At 40.3% G+C, this 26,121-nt stretch overlaps 1 protein-coding gene across 3 annotated transcripts in view; it reads left to right on the top strand.

The window, feature by feature from the left end:
* LOC130565175 (neuronal migration protein doublecortin-like) overlaps nt 1-26,121 on the top strand; it is a 61,004-nt gene that overhangs the window by 30,254 nt on the left and 4,629 nt on the right. For all 3 annotated transcript variants that reach the window (XM_057351759.1, XM_057351773.1, XM_057351766.1), the window contains 3 exons: nt 16,733-16,835; nt 18,445-18,534; nt 20,742-20,839. In XM_057351759.1, the coding sequence (XP_057207742.1) occupies nt 16,733-16,835; nt 18,445-18,534; nt 20,742-20,839 (291 nt within the window). The remainder of the gene's footprint in view (nt 1-16,732; nt 16,836-18,444; nt 18,535-20,741; nt 20,840-26,121) is intronic.

Genomic DNA, 26,121 nt, shown 5'->3' on the forward strand with positions numbered 1-26,121 from the left:
CCTGGTTCGAGTCACGTGAAAGACACTTAAGGGTAAAGGAATGTGTTAGATATGCAAAAGCAGACTTTCAAAGGTTTAGTACCTATTTGTTATCTATTCCTCTCTCTTCTTTCCGTATCAGCAGCTGCTATAGCTGGTTGCTAGGCAACCACATCTCTGCACAAAGACGGATCCCAGCTGGGGTGGGGTAGTCTGCCAGTCGGCACGTCCTTCCGGAGGTGTGATTCGGAATGTGTGTGTGGGGTTATTGAGTTTACAGTATGTATGAGCTACTATGTTTGCAGCTCCCTGTTGGTTTTTTATGCTTTTCAAGCAACCAGTCACTCTTAAAAAGCTTTAATCTGCAACATGTGTGTGTTAATAAACATCAGCATAATAATGTTTTTAAGTAACAAGATTTTTACAAAAATGTGAAGTGTATGGGTGCTAGGGTGTTATGGGCGGGCATTGCTGTTTGTTTTTTGGTGTTATTCTAGGTGGTTGCTTATTGGCCCAAGGCTACGATATGCAGGTCCCTAGATATGACTTGCTTTTCAACCTTAATCTAGGTCTGTGAGATTTCTTTATAGCTTTTTTTAGTTTTATTATCTACAGTAGCAGTAATAGCATACTGGTCCTTAACAAATGTGCACAGGTGTTATTAATAACAAAAAACAGCAAGGGTCCCTGAGTATGGGAAATAGTAATAAATATGCTTTTGTAGTATATATGCACCACTTATAATTATATACCTATGCAGAAATGAACATGTAATATAATTATAAACATGCATACTTTACTGTACCTCTCTGGAATAATAAAGTCATAGAAAGAGGAAGAGACAGAGACAAAGACAAGAAGCCATTTTGTTTGCTTCCTCTCTGCGGTCTTGTGGTTGTGCTCCACACCATAAATCTCCTGCCCCTAGTACAATACCAGACTCACAATATCACACCTTAATGCTGAGACATGTGTAGTGTATCACACCTTTTCATTTATTCATTCAACCAGAGGTAAAGTTCAAATTATTTACTATTGTGACTTGGCAATTTGAATGCTGGTGGTTTGGATAGATGCAGAAAATGTAGGATTATATACGGTCTTGTGACCTGTAAGAGGTGCTCTGGTTTGCTTTTATATTTGTCTTAAAATTCTACATGGAGACGTTTTTTATATGACAGAATCTGTCTCTTTGTCCTGCTCGGTTTTTATTTCATTCGATCATTTTGTAACTAGTGTGTGCAGTACATAGCTACAGTCTCTCTCTCTCTCTCTCTCTCTCTCTCTCTACATCAATGCTGTGGGCAGGGTTAAAAGCGGTGTGGATGCGAAACATTCAGTATTCAAATTCAGCACAGTCTTTGTGCTGGTAGAAACAAAACTACGCTAGAACCTCATTAATATGCGGATGATATCACTCTCGGCCAATCAGGTTCTGTCATTTCCCCACACATCACCTTATCTAGCCATTCAAGAGGAGTTTTTTCTCTCCTTTCTCTCTCCCTGTTTTGCTGAGTGAGCGGGCAATAGACTACTAGTAATCACTGAGGTTGTTGCTATGGCGACAACGAATCTGCAAGGCAAGTGATGGACCATGGCCGTAGCAGTGACAATACGCTGAGTGGACGCTTTATGTCCAGCTTGGCAAGGATAGATATTTGATGGGGCAAGGACCTCTCAAAATCCACTGTACTGTACACCCAGTCCTCTCAGATAACAAACTGCAGTGTGTTCAATCTGTACATACTGCGGCAGAAAGGAAATGAAGCATGTACCTCAGCCAAACTACACCCAACCTCCCTTATACTGCATAAATATATATATATATATATATATATATATATAGTATACAGATATATATATATATACTTTCTGTATACTACGACTGCAAATAGCAAAATTGTCAGCTACATAATGTTGATGGAACTGCATGGTCTTTGTGTGATAGAATTGATAGAAAGTGATGAAAGTATGTTGCTACTGGTTATTCATCTCCCCCATTCTCCTTAGGGTTCCAAATATCTATATAATTAATTCAATAATTATATTGAAAGGTTATTTAAAGGTTTCATTATTTGAAATGTCATAAATTAAAGCACAGATGATGATGTTTGAGTTTTGCGTAGGTGAAGTTTCACTAGTTTCATCAAAAGGCAGTTCCCCAACAGTTTTATGGAAAGGCTATAGTGTGACTAATGCTATGTGAATCCTGTTAACATCAGTCAGCTGCTTGGACCAGCTGGCCAGACAGTTGTCATGGCAGCAGCGTCATATAAGACTGTGGACAGTTAATGACATCATTTTTGAGACTGACCTCACAAAGATCTGAAAAGGTCGATAATAGAATAATAGGAAAACAACATAACTCTGTAAGAACAACAAAGAGATGCATGGGGAATTACTTTATTTATTTTCATTCTGAATTTTTTGTTGATTTTATTAGTTCAGGCAGCTATCTAGAATTAAATAACTGAATACAAACTGGTTTTGTCAGCCAACTTCTCTCTTGAGTTAAGTTAAATATATATTGATAATTTATATTTATCTAGATTCTTCTCGATTGGCTTGAAATCTTGTGAAAAGTATGGTTTAATTACCACAGAAAATCATTTAAACTCATCCCACAGTTTGTAAAACTGTCAAAATATGTTGTATAGGCACAGTTTACAATACTGTAATAAAAGTGAATAAATAAATCAATCATAAAAATATAAAAAATACAAACATCAAAAGTATTGCAATATAGCATTATACATGTTAGCATATCACTGGTTTAACCGTTTAAAAATACTTTTACATAACCAAACTGAATGTGTTTATACAGTATGTTAAACAAGAAATTGCTTGAAGTAATAGGATAGAAACAAATAGTGTTCAGTGTAATATCATTTACTACACAAAACTTTTTATGAGTTTATAGGTTTTTATTGTTTTCTATAGGCAGAAATGGACAGCTGTGCACCATTTCCAGTGAAAAGATGATGATGATTTGTCAAATCGAGCATGCTTTGTCAAGCCTTTTGTTTTTTATTTCTCTAATGGTATGTTTATTTTGTAGCCCAGCACTGAGTTTCATTTCATTCTATTAATGCAGAGAGACATGGAGAGAAAGAGGTCAAGACTACCCTGTTTATATAATGATCTCAGCCTATCTCTCTCTTTCTCCATCTCTCTCAATTGCTCTATTCTGCACTGCTCCGTGTGTGGTAATCATTACTTTATTACTATATCTTTTGCAATCGTGTCTTCACAAATGGAAATGGTGACTACCTGTTGTATAGAAAGTTAACAACAATGCTCCAACCCATACAACCGTTTTGTCTCTTCCTTAAATACGGCTTGTAGGAGCAGCAGGCGATTTCACAGAAACTTCCGCCTTTATGTTTTGTAGGGTTCATTCGGGTATTCAGGTAGCTCAGTTGGTGGAGCCTTGCATTAGCAGCATGAGAAAAATTGGTTCAATCCCCGGAAAAAGGGGAGCTTCTATCCCCGTTTACTTAAAGGTGATGTGTGTAATATTTAGTAGGATCTACTGAAAGAAATGCAAAATAATATACATGATTATGTCTTCAGAGGTCTATAAAGACCTTACATAATGAAGTGTTATGTTTTTATTACCTTAGAATAAGCTATTTCTATCTACATACACCCCCTTAAATGGAATTCGCCATGTTGTTTCTACAGTAGCCCTAAACAGACAAACTGCTCTACAGAGCGTGTTTCGTTAATACATTATGTACATGGGCAAAGAAGCAAAAACTCAATGACATCTTTGTCCTGTGAGAGCCGCCATAGTGCTTTGAAAAGGAGGGGTGGAGTGAGCCATTGGTTGCAATTCTCAACCTCACTGCTAGATGCCGCTAAAAAACTCCACATTGCTCCTTTAAAATGTATAGGCAAGTATGTTGGAGTGTGTGTTTTGGCAAGATATATATATATATTTTTTAGGATTACCCATATTTCATAATAGTTTCTCTATACCCCTAAATATTTGTATAGTTATTGGCCACACAAATAGCTTTAGGTAAGGTGTTAAAGTAAAGGTAAATTAAAGTAAAATCCTTTGGACCAGATCATAAAATGTAAAATGTGTAAAAATGCTGTATCATTCCTGTATTGTTTGTGAGCAACAGTGTTCTGGTCAAAGGAAGCTCTGGACAGTGTCACAGGTCATAATGTTGGCATCACATTAAACAGGCATCACTCCCCAGAAACCCAACAAACAAAAGATATCATTTAGCTGGTCATTACTGAGTACAGAGTGATTCATTCATTTTCTGTATACTCTATGTCCTTTGATAGGTTATTTTGGTGGCTTTACCTTTCACCCGGTATTGTAACTGTACTATATTGTGGTTAGCAGCACACTCCTCATTCTTTCATTTAATTAATTTAATGGCAAATCTCATCATTACTTAAAAATATATCTAATTTGATTTAAGAAATGTGTCATTTCATATTTGTCAATAATTATTGAACTGGAACACAAAAGGAAAAGGACATGTATTTTCAGATTGAATTCAGACAATATGTCTTTACTTATTTTTGAGTAATTAAAATATATGTGTGTCTGAGTGTTTCTCTGTTTTGTACTTTGCATAATGGTTTTCACCAGAAGCAGTCTGACAGGTTACAGCCCTACCTACCTAGGATTTCGTCATCATATGTAACCTTGTCATCATATGCAACACATATAACCTTGTGCAGTGACTGGTGATGTGATCGGAGGATTCATTACCCCCGGTACGACTAGAGACTATGAAGTTAAGATAAACCTGCCAAGTTTCAGGTGTTTTTGTGAATAGTAAACAGAATTGTATTCTGTTCTGAAACCAGATCGAGGCAATTTACAAAATCACAGCAGCAGTAAAGTGATTAAAGACACGATTTACTCGTCCCATGCACACTTTGTTTACACTGAATGCGTCACATGAGCAATGCGACAACAACAGAGGGAATCCATTTTTTGTTTTCCTTGTTTACGATCTCAAAGTTCACACACATGAAAAATACTATAGTATAATTGAGTGTATACTTTAGTAGTAATTACTTCAATACTTCCTGTACATGTACAGTATGTTCAAAAACACTTTAGCAAACAAGTGTGTTTTACAACCACATGCTGTAACTACTACCTTGCATCCACATATAGCAACATGCTAAAATCACTAAGAAAACCTTAGCAACCAAATTGCAACACCCTGGTAACCACCTATAACATATTAGCGTGAGCTGTTATACATAGTCCAGCACCCCTCACATTTTCTTCCAAAAATTAAAATCCTTTGACCTGTGCTCACACCTAAACCACTTAAGAGTACTGTTTATTTCACTCCTTGTATGCTTCTGTATAAACTAGTTCATGCATTTGTTCTCTTTGTCTTCTATAATGGTCTTTTGTCTTTCTCACCCTCCCCTTATCTGTGTGTCTATCACCTTTCCTGTCTGATTTTTTTTGGCATGTGCTTTGCATAAAAGCAGGCATACAAACACACACACACACACACACACACACACACACACACACACACACACACACACACACACACACACACACACACACGCACGCACACACACGCACACGCACGCGCACGCACGCACACACACACACACACACACACACACGCGCACGCACGCGCGCACGCGCGCGCGCACGCACGCGCACGCACGCACGCACGCACAGTGAAAAGCACACATTTAAGATAAAGGAGAGAGAAAAATAATTTGTGTGTATTTAAAGACCGTTTCGTGCCTGGACTGCAGTTAACTTCCAGTCTGTGTTTGTTTAACGGTCTGGCTGATGTCTTATAATATAACTAATTACATTTGATTTAATTTATGTTAATATTAATTTAATTACTTCATTGTAAAATAATTGTATTAAATAAACGATTTGTTGAATCGCCGTGTATCTTTGTCGCATTTGAAGAAACCGTATGGGACATTGATATCTAGCGGTTGAGCTTGTTATCGCAGCCTAAATTCTAAATATTGGAGACACAAGTTTAGCCGTAGGGCTGTCACGATTATGAAATTTGGCTGACGATTAATTGTCTAATAAATCATTGCGATTATGACGATTAATTGTCTGTTGAAACGACCATATTGTTCTGAATATAAGACTATGTTTTTTTTCTTGGAAATACATAGGAAAAAATTGGGTCATCATATATTTAAGGTTTAGGCTTTTACCTGTCAATAATACAACCGCCAAATACTTGTAAATTAAGTAAATTGATCAGGAGTGAATTGAAGCCACCATTAAAATGCTATCAGTCATAGAAAAGCTTCTAGTCTGTTTTTTTCTCACTTGCAAGACTACAATAAAAGTTTACTTCTNACACACACACACACACACACAGCTACTGGGTTACTGGGCTAGCTGCTTCCACAGTTTCACCTAAATTGTTCCCTTTTATGAGAGGGCAGACATTAATTAGCATGATTCCTGCAGGCGAAACCACATTTGAGAGTAAGAAACGGGGAAAATTATCTTTTGTCATTCCTGTTTTTCACAAAATGAACAGCAGTTTAAATGCATGCACGCAGAGACGCCACCCATTTACCGAACAAATTATTATTCTGTTCTTTTGTCTTAGCTTTACAACACATGTCTTCGGTATTTGACAAGGTATTTAAGAAACCTTCCTCAAAATATTTAACCCTTTTTAACTTTTTAACACCCTGATCTTAATTAAACAATGCAATCACAACCAATTTAGTAGTCCTAGTAGTAAACCTTAAAGGGATAGTTCACCCAAAAATGAAAATTTGAATCCTCAAGTTGTTCCAAACCTGTAATATCCTGAAAGATATTTCGAAAAATGTTATCAACTGACATTTCTGGGACTCGTTGAATACCATAGTAGGAAAAACTGGTATTCAAAGGTGCCCTAGAGCGGTTTGCTTTCCTAAATTCTTCAAAATATCTCATTCTGTGTTTAACAGAACAAAAAAAGATTACATTTTTCCTTTGATGGTAGTCAGTAATGTCCCAGAAATGTCAGTTGCTAACATTTTTCCAAATGTCTGTCTTCGTATTCAGTAGAACAAAGTAATGTATACAGCTTTGGAACAACTTGAGGATGAGTAAATGATGACCGGAGTTTTATTTTTGGGTGAAGTATCTCTTTAACACACCAGCAAATGAACAGATTTCCTTTACCTGTGGTAGCGTCATTGTTAGCTGTAGAGTTGGCATTAAAGTTGTTTACAAATCAATACGATTAAATCAACCATATTCATCCTCAATTGATCCTCTCCACAAATTGATCTGAGAAAAAGAATGAAAAGACATGAAATGTGAATGCTCATATAGATGCTACAGTATATGAAAGATAGCAGAGCTTTGGTATCAACATAATTCCAGAACTATAACAATCTACCGTAGGTTGTATTTAAAATATGTGCTTTACCAGTTTTTCTTCTGTTGTTTTTTGTTTATGAAAAATAATAAAACCTCCTTGGGTATCAGACGGAAGGTTGCGTAATTAAATGCCTTTGCAATAGATTGGCCAGATAAGGAGTGAGAACACGTTTTGAGACACATATTCTAGATGTCTTTAGCTAACTGGAGTATCTGAGGGTCTGTAATAGTAGAGCATCGGCATGGATATTAAATTACCATTCATACTACAGTACATTGCTTTTTGTGTCTCTAAACTTGACGACTTTGAACTAATGTGATCAATAAACCTTGAACTGCTGCGTAATTGCACAGTTATAGAAAATTACTAGACACATTGGAATGTCTGGATTGTTAAATGATTTATTCTGATTAATTCTGGTTAATACTGTAACTGGTTTCGCACACACAGTGTGACTACTCACGCATGAGCATGGTCATATTCAGGCTGTTTGTAACCCCACACCTTTTAGGCTAACCAGACTTTAGGTAGTGTCTGTGAACACTGCCTGTTCTTTCTAGCAATGAGCAAGGAAACAATCAGGGACTTTAATAATTGACATGTTGCAGATTGGCAGCGTGTTGGAGGTTTGTGTGAGTCGTCATATATATGGACTTCTGTGTGACCTGTATGACCTTTGTGGGTGCGTTTGGGAGGGGTTATTGGACAATAGGAGTCACGTGGTCATGGCAGCTGGCAAAGCAGGGATGGGGTGTGTAGAGTGTTTCATTTTGTGTATATGCTTAGCTATACTTAGCTATAAAAACTTATTAAAAAGTCCTCTTCAGTCCTCTTATGTTCAAGCATATAAGACATTCTCATGTAAAATAATTGTATTCTTGTCACAGACAAGAATCATATAAGCACTACGCTAAAAGTTTCTGATACTAGTATGGGAAAATATTAATAAATAGTTTTTTCCCCAATCTCTATTATGTCAGCAGGAAAGTGAAAGTGTGTCTTTAAAATGAGGCTTATTGGTATAGATTATCGACACTACACCAACATGTTTCTGCTGGACTACATACCTTATGCCCCGTACATTGCATCAGCCAATCAGATTACATCTTGTCTTAATGATAAAGCTTTAGCTATTTTTATGTGCAGTATTCATAGTAGCCTATCTACTGTACATTACTGTGCATTTACCTTGTTTATTATGGCTGTTTTTTAAGCTTGATTTTGAAATACATGCTGTTTGTGTTGGTTACGAATGCACACACATACTGTATCTGCATGCACAGCCTCCCAAAGCTAATCTTGATTCATTAATATTAATATGCATTAAGTGTTTTTTTATTACAAACATGATTTATTATGCATGATATATTACTAAAAAGGCCCAAGTATTTGTTGCTGTCTGTCAGCTGACTGTAAAACGATTAGCCAGGTTTGAGTGACTTTCTGTTGATGCCTAGATGAACAGCAGACACCTTTCATTTCTGAAGTGCTTGCTGAGCAGTTATGCGATGCATTCGAAACAATTGACCATGCTTGGCAACTAGGGTATGAAAAACTGTCCCTTGCAGAACAATCTGTGGCTACGTGCATCTAGAAGACTCGCCGTTCACCCCAAGCCAGTTAGAGCTGTAATCGGGCCTTAAAAGTTAGGCCCGACAGTGCCCGAGCCCGACAGAATTCGGCCCGAGCCCGACAAGTACATTTTGATTGACAGCTTTTTAAAAGCCCGAACCCATTTACAGCCCGATATTAGGCTATTCAAATGTGCGCACGCACACAGCTTTTGTCAAGAATGCGTCATTTATACATGTTTTAACATAATTCATTAATGACTAACGTAGGCTATAGGCCACTTGGAACTTGGAACAAAGAAATAACATAAGTCCTCTGTAACATCGTAACATCTCACATATCCCACTGGCTCATTATTCTCATTATGCACATGGTCAAAACTTTTCCACACCTCAGACTTTGCTTTAGTTGCTGGTGCAACCAAAACGTAATCGCCAGAGGCAAGCCTCCGTTTCACCTCCTCAGCATCCATTTTCGCATCTTTCTCGCGCTAATCGGAACGCATCACATGACCGCTCATTTACCGCGCAAGCCCGAGCCCGGCCCGAGCCCGTGTAAAATGATAGAAATTAAGCCCGAACCCGACTGAACCCGTCGGGTCCATCGGGTTCGGGCAAAGATCTTCAGCTCTAAAGCCAGTAATATCCGACATCATAGCTGGCAAAGAGAGTCGGCACTATTGGGTCAAACTGTTGGAGGTTGGAGCTAAACTTGATATTGGTCATCTAACTGAATTAACATATTGATATACAGGATATGTCTGCAGATTGTGAAACTTGGTAAAACAACTTTTACAACAAAATCAGAGGATTATTTTATTTTTTTATATGAAAACTATTATGTTACAGTATAAGTGACACGACCGAACCTTCCTTTTTTTTACAATTTACCTAGATGCATAAAACTATTTGAAATTCAAGTTCCTCTTAAAACAAGAAGCACCGGTGGTTCAATAACAAGAAAATAAGCAACATGCAAAAGTTCATTTTTTTGTTTTCTATGTCTTTGAACTAAGCCACTGTCTCTAGACAAACAGGGACATGTGAATGTGGCCGAATGTGATAGTCAATAGTGGTTTGTCACTGACCTCATCAAAGTGATGTGATGTGGCTTTATTCTCTCATTCATTTGTTTAATTGAGCACAATAGAATGTTTTATGTGAATGTCTTTTAAGTTGTAGCTTTTTCTTTCAGTTTTGATGTGCTTTTTGGCATAGCAAATTTGTACATTCATATTCCCAAAGCATTTAAGGTTACTTGTGTGCAAAGAAAACCCGTTTTTAAAGGAAAATTTCACCAAAAAATGAATTTTAATTTTGGAGACATGTGAGAACCAATGGGATTCGCTTTTGAGATGAACAGAGTCGGCATAGATTACACGTGTATTATTCAAAGTGTGGCTAATCTTGGCTAAATATGATCAAAATATTTATCGTTTTTACTCACAAATGTATCGTTTAACTTCAGAAGACATTTATGTCTTGTCACAAGTGCTTCATGTTCTCTCTCTTTTTCGCTGTAAACTTTAGAGATTGATCTGTCACATTGGTTTACGGGAACATCTCGATGAGGGTGATATGAGGTGACAGATGAGGGCACACATTCACATTCACACCCTGAATCTCAGCCTCAGAGCTGCTTACAGCGTTGATGCATTTAGACACAAAAAATACAAAACATGCATGTAAAAATCTGTTCTACAAAAACAATAAAGACATAAAAGATGCCCAGGAAGACCATATTATTCTCCTTTCTCAGATATCTTATTTTGTGCTGGGGACACCAAAGAACGCGCTGCATCACTTCACCTTGCATCGTCTGCGTCGGGTGAACCAAAGTTGCACATGAACACACAGGAAAGACTAGAGTAGACAGCTAACTAGCGTGTACGCTCCGTGCTTGCGTGAGAGAATGTAACTCTCCCATACCTGCTGTCGGTACACGATCCGGGATGCCTGCATGATCCGTTCTGCGCATGCGCGTAATAACGTAGTAAACCACGCCCTACACTATTGGTATCACGCATGCGATGAAACTGGCGGCATATTTTTGTAGGCTACATTGTGTTTTTCATTTAACGGTTCACGTCGGGTCTATTTTGATGTTTTTAAATGTAGCTTACGCTATGCATTACGATGTGTTTACGTGGTTGCAAATCCAAAATAATAAAGGAGTTGTTACATGAACATACACCATTTTGGTTACATGTGGAATAAAGTCTGAGTCTTTCTGTCACTGCAAACCTTCAGTTTCCTCCATACTCCCCTTTGCGATTCATTGCTGCATGGCATTAGGGCTACTTAACTTGCTGCGTTTCGATCTGAGGTCCGTAGTATTGTCAAAGACGGTTTGTGTCGTTTTTTTTTATTAAAAGCTGCTAATATTAGTTAACTTTAAATTGAGTAAATTTTGTATTAGTATGGGTCTATATAGGCTAATATATCTATCTATATAATCTAAATGAGGACAGTAATCCCTTCAATGGTGTTTACAGAAGACAATAAGGAACATAATATGCATTTCTGCCTAGACTATCTGCACTTACATGAAGAAAGAACTACAAACAAGTCTGGGGAAACGTTACAGAGTATTTCAAAATGACAATGGAAATGACTTGAAAGAACGCATAGTTTGCACACACAAGTGACATGAGACCAGAGGTAGACAGTAGTGAAAGTCGCGGTACAAAGGTGCGCAAGCGTGGAACAGATCGTGCAGTGTCGTAAACCGTCGCAAGACAGAATTATAATTTGCGCATGCGCGTTATCTACTACGTCATTATGCGCATGCGCGGATGGATCGTGCAGGCATCCCGGATAGTGGACCCAATAGTATCCAGTTTCTGAACAGCGGTCACAGAATGAGGGGGCGGAGCTTTCGTTCTTAGACGAAGTTGCGCCACCTAGAGTCTTGGAGTGTGATTTGCTATTGTTACACGCGAAAATGTCATATTCTTAAATAAGCCTGCTTACATGTGTGAGTTATAATAATACATTAAGGTATGGTACAAAAAGCCATTTAAAACATCAATCTTGTGTAGAATTATTGTATAATGAATGTGTTTTATTGTATTAGCTTATTGTGTTCCTGTTGATGGTGTTAGAAATAATGTTTAAAACTTGAGGGCATTTTGTATGATTGTATTAGTTTTATTGTTTTATGGTTAAAAAAAACTGCAGCATTATTTTAAATGAAACATAATTTAAATCAAATATACATACTGTAAAACAAATTATAAAAATTACAATTTATCAAAGGAACAATTCACTCTTAGGCCCAGTTTGTCATGACATTCCGTTAAAAAAACTCCATTGCTGATACCTTGCTGAATCGTTGGATGTCTCTACAAGAGATAAATGCAAAACACAATTATATCAGCAGTGACAAATCCGATTAAAAACCTTGACGATAAGTTAAATCAACTCACAAACAATGCATATAACAAAGGGAAGTGGAATAAACTATTTATGGGTAGTTGATAGACTAAAATGCTAATTTTTAAAATAACTATGAGTAACTATAAAGATAAATCTGCCATATGCTATTATATACAATAAATAAAGCCATTATTAAAACAATGCGATGTTAACATCTTGTTTTCTAAATTGTGCTTTGTCACACCATAGGACACATGTACGATTAATCCGCCAACTACCCTTATATTTCTTAAAATAAAGGTAATGCCCAAATACAACATGTGCTCCGAAAAGTAATCAAACCGTCTACAGAAGAAAATGTTCTGTACAATAAATGGCAACAACTTTAAGCTTCAGTAAGTTGAAACAGTCATGCACAAATTCAATATTTAACAAATAACGTCATATACGATCGTTATTTAATACAAAATTCAAAAGACATTGCACAAAACTCACCGTTTTCTCCACCATGCTTGTCATCAATAACTCCGCCATCACTTCCGTTCTGTAGCAGTGGTTCTGAAACTGCGGTTCTGAAAATGTCGCTGCGGTTCCACAGCTGGACATGTCTCATACCTGCAGGTGGCAGTACTCTGTTTTATTGCTGACAGATTTGTGTAGCTTTATTCAATCATGTCTTCTAAGGCGCAAATTGCATTGGCATTGTCATCCCTTGGTCTTTTGGATAAAGTTATTTTACTCATAAGTAAGGCAATCCCAGAATGCTTTTGTGGATTCACTTTTAGATTTATTCTGGCTAGGATCGGATATACTGAGAAACGGTAAGAAACGGTGCCTTAGTATTGTCCTTTGCAATGTTTCCTTGGTTTTGTCACGCTCTTCAGACTACTCCTGTTGTTGACCTTTGGCCTTTTTTGACCCCAAGGTTATTCTCTGTTTTTAGAGACTCAAAGGAAATATTGAATTTGCAAGTAGATTTGGGAATGAGATTTGTCAAAAGTTTTCAGATTTCTATTTTCTGTTGGACTGGGTGTCTAGGTATAATTTACAGGTTTACAGGTTGTCCCATGAGATATTTTTAATGGCCCAATTTTTAATCCGTTTTTATGCACACACGCATGTTGTGTTTCCATGTTTTATGGGGACATTCCATAGACGCAATAGTTTTTATACTGTACAAACTGTATATCATATTCCCTACCCCTAACCCACCCCCTAAACCTAACAATCACAAAAAACTTCCTGCTCTTTTAGATTTTCAAAAAAGTTAATTCTGTATGATTTATAAGTTTGTTTCCTCATGGGGACAAAAAATGTCCCCATACCGTAGGGTTTACCCTTCCCACACGCGCACACACACACCCTGCGTCTTGGGTGACTCTAGTCACACTGCCTCTTGAGAAATCCCAATTTCCATCTATTTAGCACAACACAGAAAGGGGGACGGGGGCAGCAGGTGCACAGGGCAGGACTGACACATGATTGACAGGCGGATTGACCGCTTTGAATGTCAGCTTGGATAATTGTCAAAGCCAGTAGTGTGAAGTAAATATCACACTACTATTTAAGATGGCAGGAGGGACAGCAAGATGTTGGAGCATTTTTCTTTGACACACAGAGTCTGACTTTTTGTTGTACTAGATTTTAGCTTGATAAGCCTTCATCAAAGCATATGTTTTGAATGACTACATATTACACATAGTTACATATATCAATAAAATTCCTCTTAATTTTATGAATTTGTTTATGAAGATAAGCTTCGCTATTACTAGGCTATACTACATGTTGTACATCACAGAATATAATGTAAAACTTTATCTCATTGAGGTCATAGATGCTTTATGTGATTGTCATAGTATTTGCAATAGTGATATTGGCAGGGTAGTCTGTAGCTGTAAAGCCTAGTGAGTGTTTTTTTTATGGTTTGTTTTGATATTGAATGAGTAAAGGGTGATACATCAACATGTCAGCCCCACCAGCCCCTGTTCTACTTTGGGTGTCAGAATAATGGGTGGATGGACACAGCTGGCCGTCGTCGTTGTTAATGGCCCACTTCTCCATTTTTAGCAATGTTTCACAGACACACTCACACACACATACAACCCACTATGCAGACATCCCCCCAACCTCCCTGGCCAGCTGTTTAAAGCAAGGGCGGTATGGATTTGCTTTGTCATATATCACTGGGTGCGTGTTAAATGATAGGCTGGGGTAGGACTCTCTTATTGGCTCTTGATGACCCAATTTTAGCAGAGAATGCAGAATGGCAGACTCTAAAAACATTTAAAATATTTTCAAGTCTCAGGCTTATGAACAGCTGTAGGATCTGTAATACATTCTCTGTGTATGAGTGCCTGTTGTGTGTACTGTATGTGCCTGTGTGTGAGCATCACTCAGATACAGCTAAATGAAGTGTTTGTGTTGATTTAAATGGCACACAAAATACCTGCTGTTGGCAAAGACTATTCAGTATTATCCTCAGTATTATTATACAGGATTATCATAGCAGCAATGCTAGAATATCACTTCAAATGCCTACATGCTAATAATGCTGTAGACCCCTGTTGCATTGCAGTACTGACTTCTTTATGAAATATTTTTGACATCTAATCATAGAAATGTTTAAAAGATATTGAATAAAAGTATTTTAGTACAGTAACAGCAATCTTGACTTTAGAAATATTTATTATGGACCCGTTACATTGTGTCACGGTTAGCGTGGGAGAGAACCCAATTGCAGGCAGCGTTTGCAGACACATAGACTTTTATTAAAATAATAACAAAAACACCCACAATCGGGAAAAATTAACTAAGGCAGTACAAAAAACAAAGACTTCCCGCGAGGGGGCAAAAACAAAGGAGACTTTAAACTACTTACAAAAACTAAGACATGACGTGATAAATAATAAACATCCATGCACGGGTAAGGTAATCCAGACGACAGGGTTTCTGGTACAAGGACAAGGTAGCACAAATCATAGGGCATGAAGAACAAAGCGAATCTGCACAGGACAGCAGACACAAGGGCATTATATGGGAGACTAACAAAGGATAATTAACAAGGGACAGGTGTTGGGAATGAAACACTAAGGGAAGGCTAAACGAGGAAACGAGAGGGACGGGGCCAAAGAAGAGAACGGAGAGAGCGCATGTTATGTCAGAACCAACAGTAACATGCTGCTCTCCACACAAAACATGAGGCTCTGTCATGATCCTGCCACTAGACCAAGAAAGACCTGACATGATAAGGCAAATTCATGACACATTGGACACGCGCACCTGGACTGTCTGAGGTTAACTTCCAGTCTGTGTTTGTTTATCTGGTCTGGCTAGTGTCTAATAATATTAGCTAATAACTATTTATATTTTATTAAATTTATGTTAATATTCATTTATATTATTCTTTTATTGTTTAATAATTGTATTAAATAAACTATTTGTTGAATTTTGTTTACATTTACAATTATGCATTTGGCAGACACTTTTATCCAAAGCGGCTTACATTGCATTGTATTATACATTTGTTTCTGACTATGTGCAATCCCCTGGGATCGAACCCAGAAATGTTATATGTTAACTTTATTAAATAAACAATTAGTTAAATGGATCTTGTAGTCCTGTCATTTATGGTAAAGAAACCATATGGGACTGTGGCGAGGAAGGCGGGACGGGAGCCGTGGGGCGGGGCCGGTGGCGTGAGTGATAATGGAAATCAGCTGTGCGTGCGCCGGTCCCGCATCGCCCACGGAGGAGATTGGGAGCATAAAGGGAGGAATCGATGGGACTGCCGACGAGGGATGACAGGGCCCAGGCATATGTTAAGTTTTGTTTATGTTTGTGTGGCCGGTGTTGTGCCGAGAAATGCACCCCTGCCAGATTCTGCACCTCCTTCGATAACACGATGTCCGATTGGCCAATTCAAACCCCTCCCCACACCTAATCCTAACCTATCCCCTAACACCTAATCCTCACCCTAACCATTGTGGGGAGGGTGGGTGCATAATTTGGCAGGGGTGCATTTCTCGGCATTACACCGTCAGTCGTCCGTGAGGGGCTGCCGGCCTACTTTTACTTCCGTATTATTGTTTGTTTATTTTTGATTAAAGTTTGGTGTTTAATGTTCGCCGGTTCCCGCCTCCTTCCTTTCCGTTTTATTGAGTTTATTACAGGGACATAGATATCTAGCGGTTAATCTTGGTATAGTTTAGCCAAGTAACAGTTCTTCTCGGTTTCTTTTGCTTGTTATCAGAAATAATCCACAGGCACTCTATTATTTGCGAATGTGTACCGGAAGTTAAGGGCAGTCCACGAACGCACACATGTGCAGTAACGTTTGTTTATGTTGTTGCTTTGAATCCTTATATATTATTATTATTGATTATAGTTTTGTATGCTTATGTTTAAGTCTTCCTCATCATGTCTTTCTTTTATTGGTAGGTGACCTGTTTGCAAGATTTCTTTGGCGACGATGATGTTTTTATTGCCTGTGGACCAGAAAAATTTCGCTATGCGCAGGATGACTTCTCTCTGGATGAAAATGGTAGGCTTCACGAATAGAATTATAAATGATATAAAAAATATGATTTCAAATTCATTTAAAATTATTTTGTGTTTAATATCTTCATTTTAAAAAAAAAGAATATGACCGTACTTTCCTACCCAAAATCTAACATCGCTACGGAGGACATAAAAAGTAAAACTGTCATTAGCTCCTTCTGTTTCATTTTAAACGTTACATTTAAATGTTCAATTTCAGAAATACTTTTGTGATCATTCAGTTAATAATGTTCTCAAAAAATCTTTTTAGAGACATTTTTGTCAGATTTTCATTCTAACTGTTATACAGAAAAAGCACACGTTGGTGCAAACAAGTGTAATGAAACTATAACCTGCAGATTTACAGTAAAGTTCTATTATTCAAAAGACATTAAAGTAAATTATTTTAATGCAAAAATAATAATAAGGACACTAATGATCATTGCAATGCTCTTTAAATGTATTTTCTAGGAAAATGACCAAGTAAAATTAGTTTAGAACATTCAGAAAATGCAGCATGTGTCACCCATCTTGTTCCAAAAATTGTCAACGGTTACCTGTAATTTCTAATATAATGTCAGGCAATATGTAATATACCAGGCATATACAGTAAATATGTATTATAAATCATTATTGTGTGCATGCATTTACTATGCTGATTGATGAAGCAGTTCAGTTTAATCCATTCAGTATTTTTTCAGTAACACTCACACATTCTGTATGTGTGTTAGAAATAAAGTGAGAGCAAGAGGAAGTTGCATTCCACAGGGTTCCATTAATTTAACATCTTACTATGAGGTTTTCAAATGCAATTAAGGCATTATTTAATTTATGATTTACATATGTAAATAGCTTATGTGAAACATACACATCTGTATCAAGGTTAAGGGGCACACTGAGGAGGGACGTATTTGTGTGTTTTCAAAAAACACAAAGAAAAGTCCACCTGGTGAAAACCTGGTTCAACATTAGCGCCAAACTAAAACTAACACTATTATATATAATTGATTAGAAATTGCAGTTGAATTGTAGCCTACATGTGATTCATTGAAGTCATTAAAGTGATTGAAAAAATGACCTGCATGATTGGCCGTCCTCAGATAAAATACAGTGCAGTTGGCAATAAATAATACATAACACATATAAATGATGCCCATTATTTTCCCTGACTATTTAAAGTGATCAAGACTGCATTCAAAGCATTTACTGAATAACGGATTAGGTCTTGATTGCTAATTCATGTTAAATACCCAATTAGTGTCTATTAAGAGATTTATATCTTCAGCATCAGTAATGTCTCTTTGTTAAACGTACTGCAGACAGCAGTTAACATCCATGTGTTAGGCTGCTGCTGTCCACTCCAAAAATCTAATGGGAGATGATGTTCAGTTATTGTAGATTGTGCCATTTCCTCTCCTGGGGGATTTTAGCTAATGATTCTAGACAGTATTCTTTAAACTGATATCCTATTTAGTCATTTAAATTTTCTAAATTCTAAATATTTTAATTATTATGTGATCTGTCATTATTTCATACTGCATATGTCTCTTTCCCTCCTTGTCTGTCTGGCTATCTTTTACTGTACTGTTCTCTCTTTATTACTCTTACTGTAGAATGTCGGGTGATGAAGACCCCCAAAGGACACAGAGGCTCAACTAAGAGCCCCGGCCCTGTGCGACGCTGCAAGTCTCCATCTGATTCCAGTGAGCCAATAATTATGTGACTCATGCCAACTTAACACACCTTTAACTCCATAATGAAGCTTTACTAACTCCACATCGATTCCATATCAAAACTGAACCTTGCTTGCTCTGATTGCTTGCCTGGATTATTGAACCGCTTTGTCCATTAATAAATTGTGTTGGCACAATGATTTGTCCACAGTTATCCATTTATATTTGCTTATGCAGTTAAATCCATGATTATGAATGTTCTGTTCTTTTATGGTTTATTTTTAACACCCTATCATTTTTATTTTTACTGTGTTATTCTGTCATAATTTCATAATCACCAGTGTTTGTGTGTGTTTTTGCATCGGCCTGTGCAATAATATAAAATCCATGATTATGAATGTTCTGTTCTTTTATGGTTTATTTTTAACACCCTATCATTTTTATTTTTACTGTGTTATTCTGTCATAATTTCATAATCACCAGTGTTTGTGTGTGTTTTTGCATCGGCCTGTGCAATAATATAAAACAATAACATAAGCAGATTACTGCTTGTTTAACCAATCCAATTAGAGCTGTTTCATTGTTTAATTTATTTGGTACACAAAACGGTAGTTCACGCATTTATCACGTAAGTTACAGGAACATTTTTCAATTTCTGAGAAAGAGACAAAGAGACTGTGGCTGGGGTGGTGATGAGATTTTCAGTGATAGAAATAAAACAATAATATGTCCTTATTGACCTCGCCACAGCAAATGGTATCATGTTATGACTGCCATCTTGTGGTGCACTTCACAATGTCCTAAATCATTTAGTTGAAAACCCCATAACAAACACAATTTTCTTTTCTCCACGGATAAATTTCCTAGTGAAACAGGAACTTAAATGACACATCAAATTGCTTTATTTTGTCAGTTTTTACTAATACAACAGACATGGACTTAACACACACCATTGATTTTAAATTTTATGGGCTCTCATATCAAGGCTAAGGGTTTGTTTCATAAATAAGTTTTTTTTATAAGAAATAGATCATTTGTAGATGTTAACTTTTCTTGTATGTATTAAATTATTACAGTTTACTGTATCACTGTGCACTCACTTGTGGTTGGATTCATATTTTCAATGTGATTTTATGTTTTATTTCTTTTATCTTTTCCAAGTCCTGCTTGTAAATTATAGGATTAGTGCACAGCCTTTCTTTTAAAATAAATGAAAAATAACATTTCTGTGCATTTCAAAATTGGCTCTTGTTTTGTTTAATGTTCACTCCCTTTTTATTAGAAAATATCTCTTGTTTTCTGTTTATAGCTTTTTCCATTCCATATATATGTTGTAGTTTATGCTTAATAAATGCTGTGAAACGATATTGCTCAAAGTTAGTTTGTAAACTAATCCATTTGCTAAGGTTAACAAACAGAACCCCATTGTAAAGGTTTACTTTGAAAAGCATTGCACTGGGCTAATTGTTACATTTAAAATTATGTTTCAAAAGTTTAACCACACATAATAAGTCAAAATATTTGTAACATGACACCAGGGTGTGATTAAATTGATTATTAACCTTCATGCATTCACAGTAACAGGTTCATTTAATTGGTTTCCCTTTAATAAGCAGATGAGGAAAAACCTTTTTGGTTCTAAACGGAACCTTACTTTTAGGACTGAACAAAAACACAGCTATAATCTGGACAATCTTGCATTTAATTAGAACATGAAAGACCGAGATCTGAACCTTTAGACAAGTTTTATATCTGTAGCCCCTGATCCAAATTTTCTGTAGCTTTTCCAAGCATTTGGCTTCTCTTCTGAGCTTCGGCTCTCTGTTTTTTTCTATTCATTACCTAGGTCAGTTTTAAGTCCTGGCGTCTCGTCTATAGGTTTTTGTATGGCCTTAAAGTTCTCAAAACAGCCTTTAGTACCCACTGTGCCCTCTGGCCATGATGCTGCATCACACCACTCTCACATGTAAACACAGCTCAAGTGTATCGTAGCAACCATGTCTATTCATGGAGAGATGAAACACACTCGGTCGCAGCTGGCTAGACGACAGTTGACAGCATGATTATACACAAGCATTAGCCTTCCATTTACACATGAGAGGAGGGGACACTGAACTGTCTAACCCCACAATTTGTCTTTTCTTTCCATCTGTCTTATTCTGTGGCTCTCGTTCTATCCCTGTGTTTTACATTTGCACTTTATTGCTATTCCTTTTTCCCTCTGTCTTGCTCTGTAGCTAATGGAACCGGCTCCAGTAGTCAGCTTTCTACCCCCATCTCTAAGCAGTCTCCTATCTCGACCCCGACCAGCCCTGGCAACACCCGCAAACAGAAGGTAACATTCTACCACGTCCCAACACCATAACCATTCCTCTTTTTTTCTGCACTTTCAATTTGTTTACTCAAAAATACATGTCAGCAGTTCCCTTTCTGTCGGTCTCTCGACGTTGTGTCGAGCCGACAGATGGGGTTCGTCCCTGAGAACCAATCGCTTCCGACTTCTTAGAAAAGGCCAATGAAAATTGGCGAATGAAATTTGCATGCCAGACTCCGCCCCCAGATATCCGGGTATAAAAGGGAGACGACTACCTCATTCATTCACATTTTGTTCTTCGGAGCCTTCGCTCATGATCAACAGACTTCGCTACAAGTAGCAACTACAAGACTGCCGGTTCTACGACGTGGTGCAGCGGACTGTCCCTTCCTGTGGCGACTTCCCCTGGGCGTCTCAGCGGTTCAAGAAATGTTCAAGTTTTTTCTCTTTTCTCTCAAATTTCTCCAGCGTGGCATGTCCCGCTGTTCTCGTGGGTGCAACACACTCATCGAGGAGGGAGACGGACACGATGTCTGCTTCCAGTATGCTGGGGCAGATGTTGTGGATACGTCCTGCCCGCACTGCGGGCGGTTGACGATTCAGACGTTGCGTCACGGGTGGCTGTGTTCCCACGGGACTCAGCCACCACCTCATCTGCTTCCCGTTCCGTGACGGCAGGATTACGGTACGTGATGATGAAATGTCTGTTAAAGCATCGGAGGGTGACTTACTGGCATCAGACTCCGACGATTCCTTGAAGCTCCCTCCCTCGGGGGGTCGAGCTCAGGAAGAAGCGGACGTCAAAATGTCAGCCATGCTTTCCCGGGCCGCCGGCACCGCACTGCGTCTCCCAACGCTCGCGGCTGGATACACGGTACCTCGGGCTTGAGAGCGACTCCAAGCCGCACTCGCCCCCAGTGCCATGTTCCCCCGGAAGTGCATGAGGAACCTAGTACGACCTGGAACGCTCCCCTTCGGCACCTACATGTCAACTAGTTCCATCGCCCTTTCTTCCCTCGATGGTGGGGCAGCTAGAGTATACGTCGATGTCCCCCAGGGGCTCGACCTAGACTCCCGTCCAAAGCACATAGGCTTTTCGGCATCTGAGGTGCCGAGAGCTTACTCTGCTGCGGGCCAAGCTGTCCCCTCTCTCCACGCTATGGCCATCCTGCAGGTCCATCAGGCCAATGCGCAGAGAGAGCTCCACGAGGGTAAGACCGACCCAGCGCTTATGCAGGAACTCCACACCGTCACCGACCTCGCTCTACGGGAGACCAAGGTGATCGCGCGGGCCCTGGGTCGGGCGATGTCCACACTTGTGGTCCAGGAGAGACACCTCTGGCTGAACCTTGCACAGATGAGTAACGCCGAGAAAGTCCGCTTTCTCGATGCACCCATCTCGCAAGGGGGGCTGTTTGGTGATACTGTCGAGCTGCAGTTCTCGACAGTAAAGGAGCAGACAGAGGATATCAAATATATCCTCCCCAGCCGCGACTTGACCGCTCTCTAGCCGCCGAGATCCCGTACACCGTATGCTTCCCAGCAGCCCTGGTCCTCTTCGAGACATCGAAGAGGAGACCACCACCCCATCAGCAGCCGCGGCGGAAGCCAAGCGGCCCTCATGGGAAGACCCGAGGGAGATCGAGAATACCTTCGGGCCCAACCCCAGCCATTCCATTGCTGGTTGGTCGATCCGGGACGGTTCCTGCCCCGTCCCAACAGCCCACTTCTAAGAGTTTTCGCTCTCTCTGGGCGTTTATCATAGCCGCTCTCACCCTCTACACGACGGTGTTCGGCAACTCGACGTTGTGTCACGGCGAGACCCAACATCGAGGATAATCAGCAGCCTAAGCACTCTCTATCGACGGTGCGTTGTGCCACATCATCGTCTGGGTATTATCACAGCCGCTCTCACCCTCTACACAACGGTGTTCGGCAACTCGACGTTGCGGCAAGACCCAATGACGAGGATAATCATCAGCCTAAGCACTCTCATTCGATGGTGCGTTGTGCTACATCATCGCCACAGCCGATGCGCTCTCTCATCAGTTGACGCCTCGCGGAGAGTGGCGACTCCACTCCCGCGCAGTCCAGCTCATTGGGTACAGTTCGGGCGGGTTCAGGTAGACCTGTTCGCCTCCCTGGACACCACCCATTGCCCGCTAGGGTACTCCCGTCCGAGGCCCACCTCGGCACGGATGCTCTAGCGCACAGCTGGCCGTGGGACAAGCGGAAGTACGCCTTCTCCCCAGTGAGCCTCATTGCACAGACTCTGTGCAAGGTCAGGGAAGAGGAGCATCAAGTGTACTAGTTGCGCCATACTGGCCCAACCGGACTTGGTTCTCGGAGCTAATGCTCTTGACGACAGCTCCCCCCCGGCCGATTCCCCTGACGTAGGACCTGTTTCCCAGGGGAAGGGCACGTTATGGCATCCCAGGCCAGACCTCTGGAACCTCCATGTCTGGCCCCTGGACGAGATGAGGAGATCCTGAGTGGCCTACCCCCTGAGGCGGTTAGGACCATCACTCAAGCTAGGACCCTGGCCACTAGGCGGCTATACGCCTGTAAGTGGTGCCTCTTCTCATCCTGGTGCTCTTCTCGAAGAAAAGACCCACGGAGTTGCTCGATTGGGAACGTGCTGTCCTTCCAGAGACTCGAGAGTAATCTCTCCCCTTCCACACTGAACGTGTATGTAGCCGCTATTGCCGCTCATCACGACCCAGTTGCTGGTAAGTCTCTAGGACAGCACAACCTGATCAATTGGTTCCTAAGGGGTGCGGAAAGGCAGTGCCTCACCCGCGCTCCGTACCCTCTTGCGACCTTGATGCGGTCCTGGAGCCCCTCGGAGATGCCGCTCTTTCTTACCTCATGATGAAGACGGCTCTCCGGAGGGCGCTCAAGAGGGTAGCGGACCTAAAAGCATTCTCTGTGTGCACAGATTGCCTAGAACTCGGCCCGGTGATTCTCACGCTATCCTAAGTCCCCGGCCCGGCTACGTGCCCAAAGTTCCCACCACTTCCCCTACACCAGGTGGTGAACTTACAGGCGCTCGCCACCGGGGAGGAAGACCCAACCCCATCCGTGTTGTGTCCAGTACCCGCATTGCGCCTCTGCTTGGACTGCACGCAGAACCACAGGAGCTCTGAGCAGCTCTTTGTCTGTTTTGGAGATCAGCAGGGAGGGCTGTCTCAAACAGAGATTGGCGCACTGGATCATGGACGCCATCACTATGGCGTACCTGTCCTAAGATCGCCTGCGCCCACTGGGTGAGAGCTCTCTCCACACGGAGTACAGCCTCCTCGTGGGCACTGGCTCGAGGCGCCTCTCTGGCAGACATCTGCAGAGCTGCGGGTTGGGCTACACCCATCACCTTCGCGAGGTCTTACAGCCTCTGCGTAAAACCGGTATCGGCTCGAGTCTTGCAGGCATCAGGCAAGACTGGCGGCCGGTAGGGTGTACGACTATGAAAGTACCTTCCCCCCTTTCTCCTAAGGGGGTCAGCGTACTAACTAGCCTCCCTTCTTCCCCCACTGGGTGAAGAACAGGCACTCCATCCATCACTAAGCAAGCACCTCCTGCGGGCGGGCTGGGCACCAACTGAGTTATCCACAACATAGCTCTAACCGGACCTAGTGCTACCGGACATGGTAACCCCCCAGCAGGGCGGTTCTGTCTGATGTATCTTCATGTTTGGTTCCCACCTTGGTAACCCATGACCTTCCCTAGGTGGACATCCACTTCGCGGTTAACTTCTTCAGTCCGCACATTCTTCCCATGAGTTCTCCCCCATCGGTGAGACCATGTTGGTATCTCCACTAAACTCCTCCCTCCGGTAGGAAGTGGTCTCTGTAGCGCATCCCCCGCTTGAGGAAGTAGCGCTTACCCAGTGGCCTTACGGTACCAGGCGGCTTCTCGCTGTTAGAGAAACAAGGCCGCCGCCTCTGAGGCCGAAGGCAGGGGCCTTCCCACCTTTCATGTAAAGCTCTGGGACCCCCTACCTACCCACTGGTAGGTTACAATTTCGCGGTAGCGCTCATAGCTGACACGACCAGGCCAGTCACCATCGCTTCGCTAGAGATTGTGACAGGGCACAGTGTTGTGGCGTTTTCCATAGGAACCCCATCTGTCGGCTTGACACAACGTCGAGAGACCGACAGAAAGGGAACGTCTTGGTTACGGATGTAACCTCAGTTCCCTGATGGAGGGAACGAGACGTTGTGTCCTTCTTGCCACAACACGTGCTGCCCACTGCAGCAGTCGTGAGAGGTCTCAGGCTCCTCAGAACTAAGGTGAATGAATGAGGCACGCCGTCTCTCTTTTATACCCGGATATCCGGGGGCGGAGTCCGGAATGCAAATTTCATTCGCCAATTTTCATTGGCCTTTTCTAAGAAGTCGGAAGCGATTGGTTCTCATGGACGAACCCCATCTGTTGGCTCGACACAACGTCGAGAGACCGACAGAAAGGGAACTGAGGTTACATCCGTAACCAAGATGTTTTCTTAAATCCTCACTTTTTCATTCCTCAGAAATGCATGTTTCAACTTTGTGAACTCCGTATACCTGAGTTGTTTTATATGTGTCTTGTCAGATTAATTTCCCAATGTTCAGTCAGTACAGTTGTAACATAGCTGAGAGAAAATAATTTTATAAAACCAATGCAAATAAATAAAACCGATGCAACCCTTAAAGTACACTGTAGCCATCTGATAAAAACTGCCAATAAAAAATGATTTGGTGTTCAGTATAGTTTTGTTATTTTTAATTTATTTTCCAACAAGCCGTCAATTAATGTTGGAGACTTGCAATGCTAATCTATTGCCAACACACCAGATAGTAATTGCAAAAAGTTGTTTATTGGCTGCTCATTTTGCAGTGCACTATGGGCTATGGGTAATTGTTGTTCTGTCAGCTTCTGGCACATACAGTAGGTGCTTTTGTAAGCGAGTTTTAAACTAATTGAGCAATTGGATATATGTACTTGTGTTTTCTATATGTTCATGTATAAGTTTTGCAATATTCTCAGTACATGCTGTAGAGCCAAACTATTGTTTAAAATCTTATCTCTTTACCACAATATTTTCAAAATATTTGGTAAGCTGCCGTGTATTAAATGGGATGATGTACACTCAGCTGACCTTTATTGCAAAACAAACAGCCCCGATCACTTTGTTTAAAATTAAGCAATAATGACTACACTGTAAAAAATCCTGTAGAAAATGGACATTTTCTGACAGCTGGGGCACCAGAAATATTCCGTATAATATTTTTTCTTGTAAAATTACGTGGGTTTATCTGTTTTTC

This window comes from Triplophysa rosa, linkage group LG2 (assembly GCF_024868665.1).
Source record: "Triplophysa rosa linkage group LG2, Trosa_1v2, whole genome shotgun sequence".
Taxonomy (NCBI): domain Eukaryota; kingdom Metazoa; phylum Chordata; class Actinopteri; order Cypriniformes; family Nemacheilidae; genus Triplophysa; species Triplophysa rosa.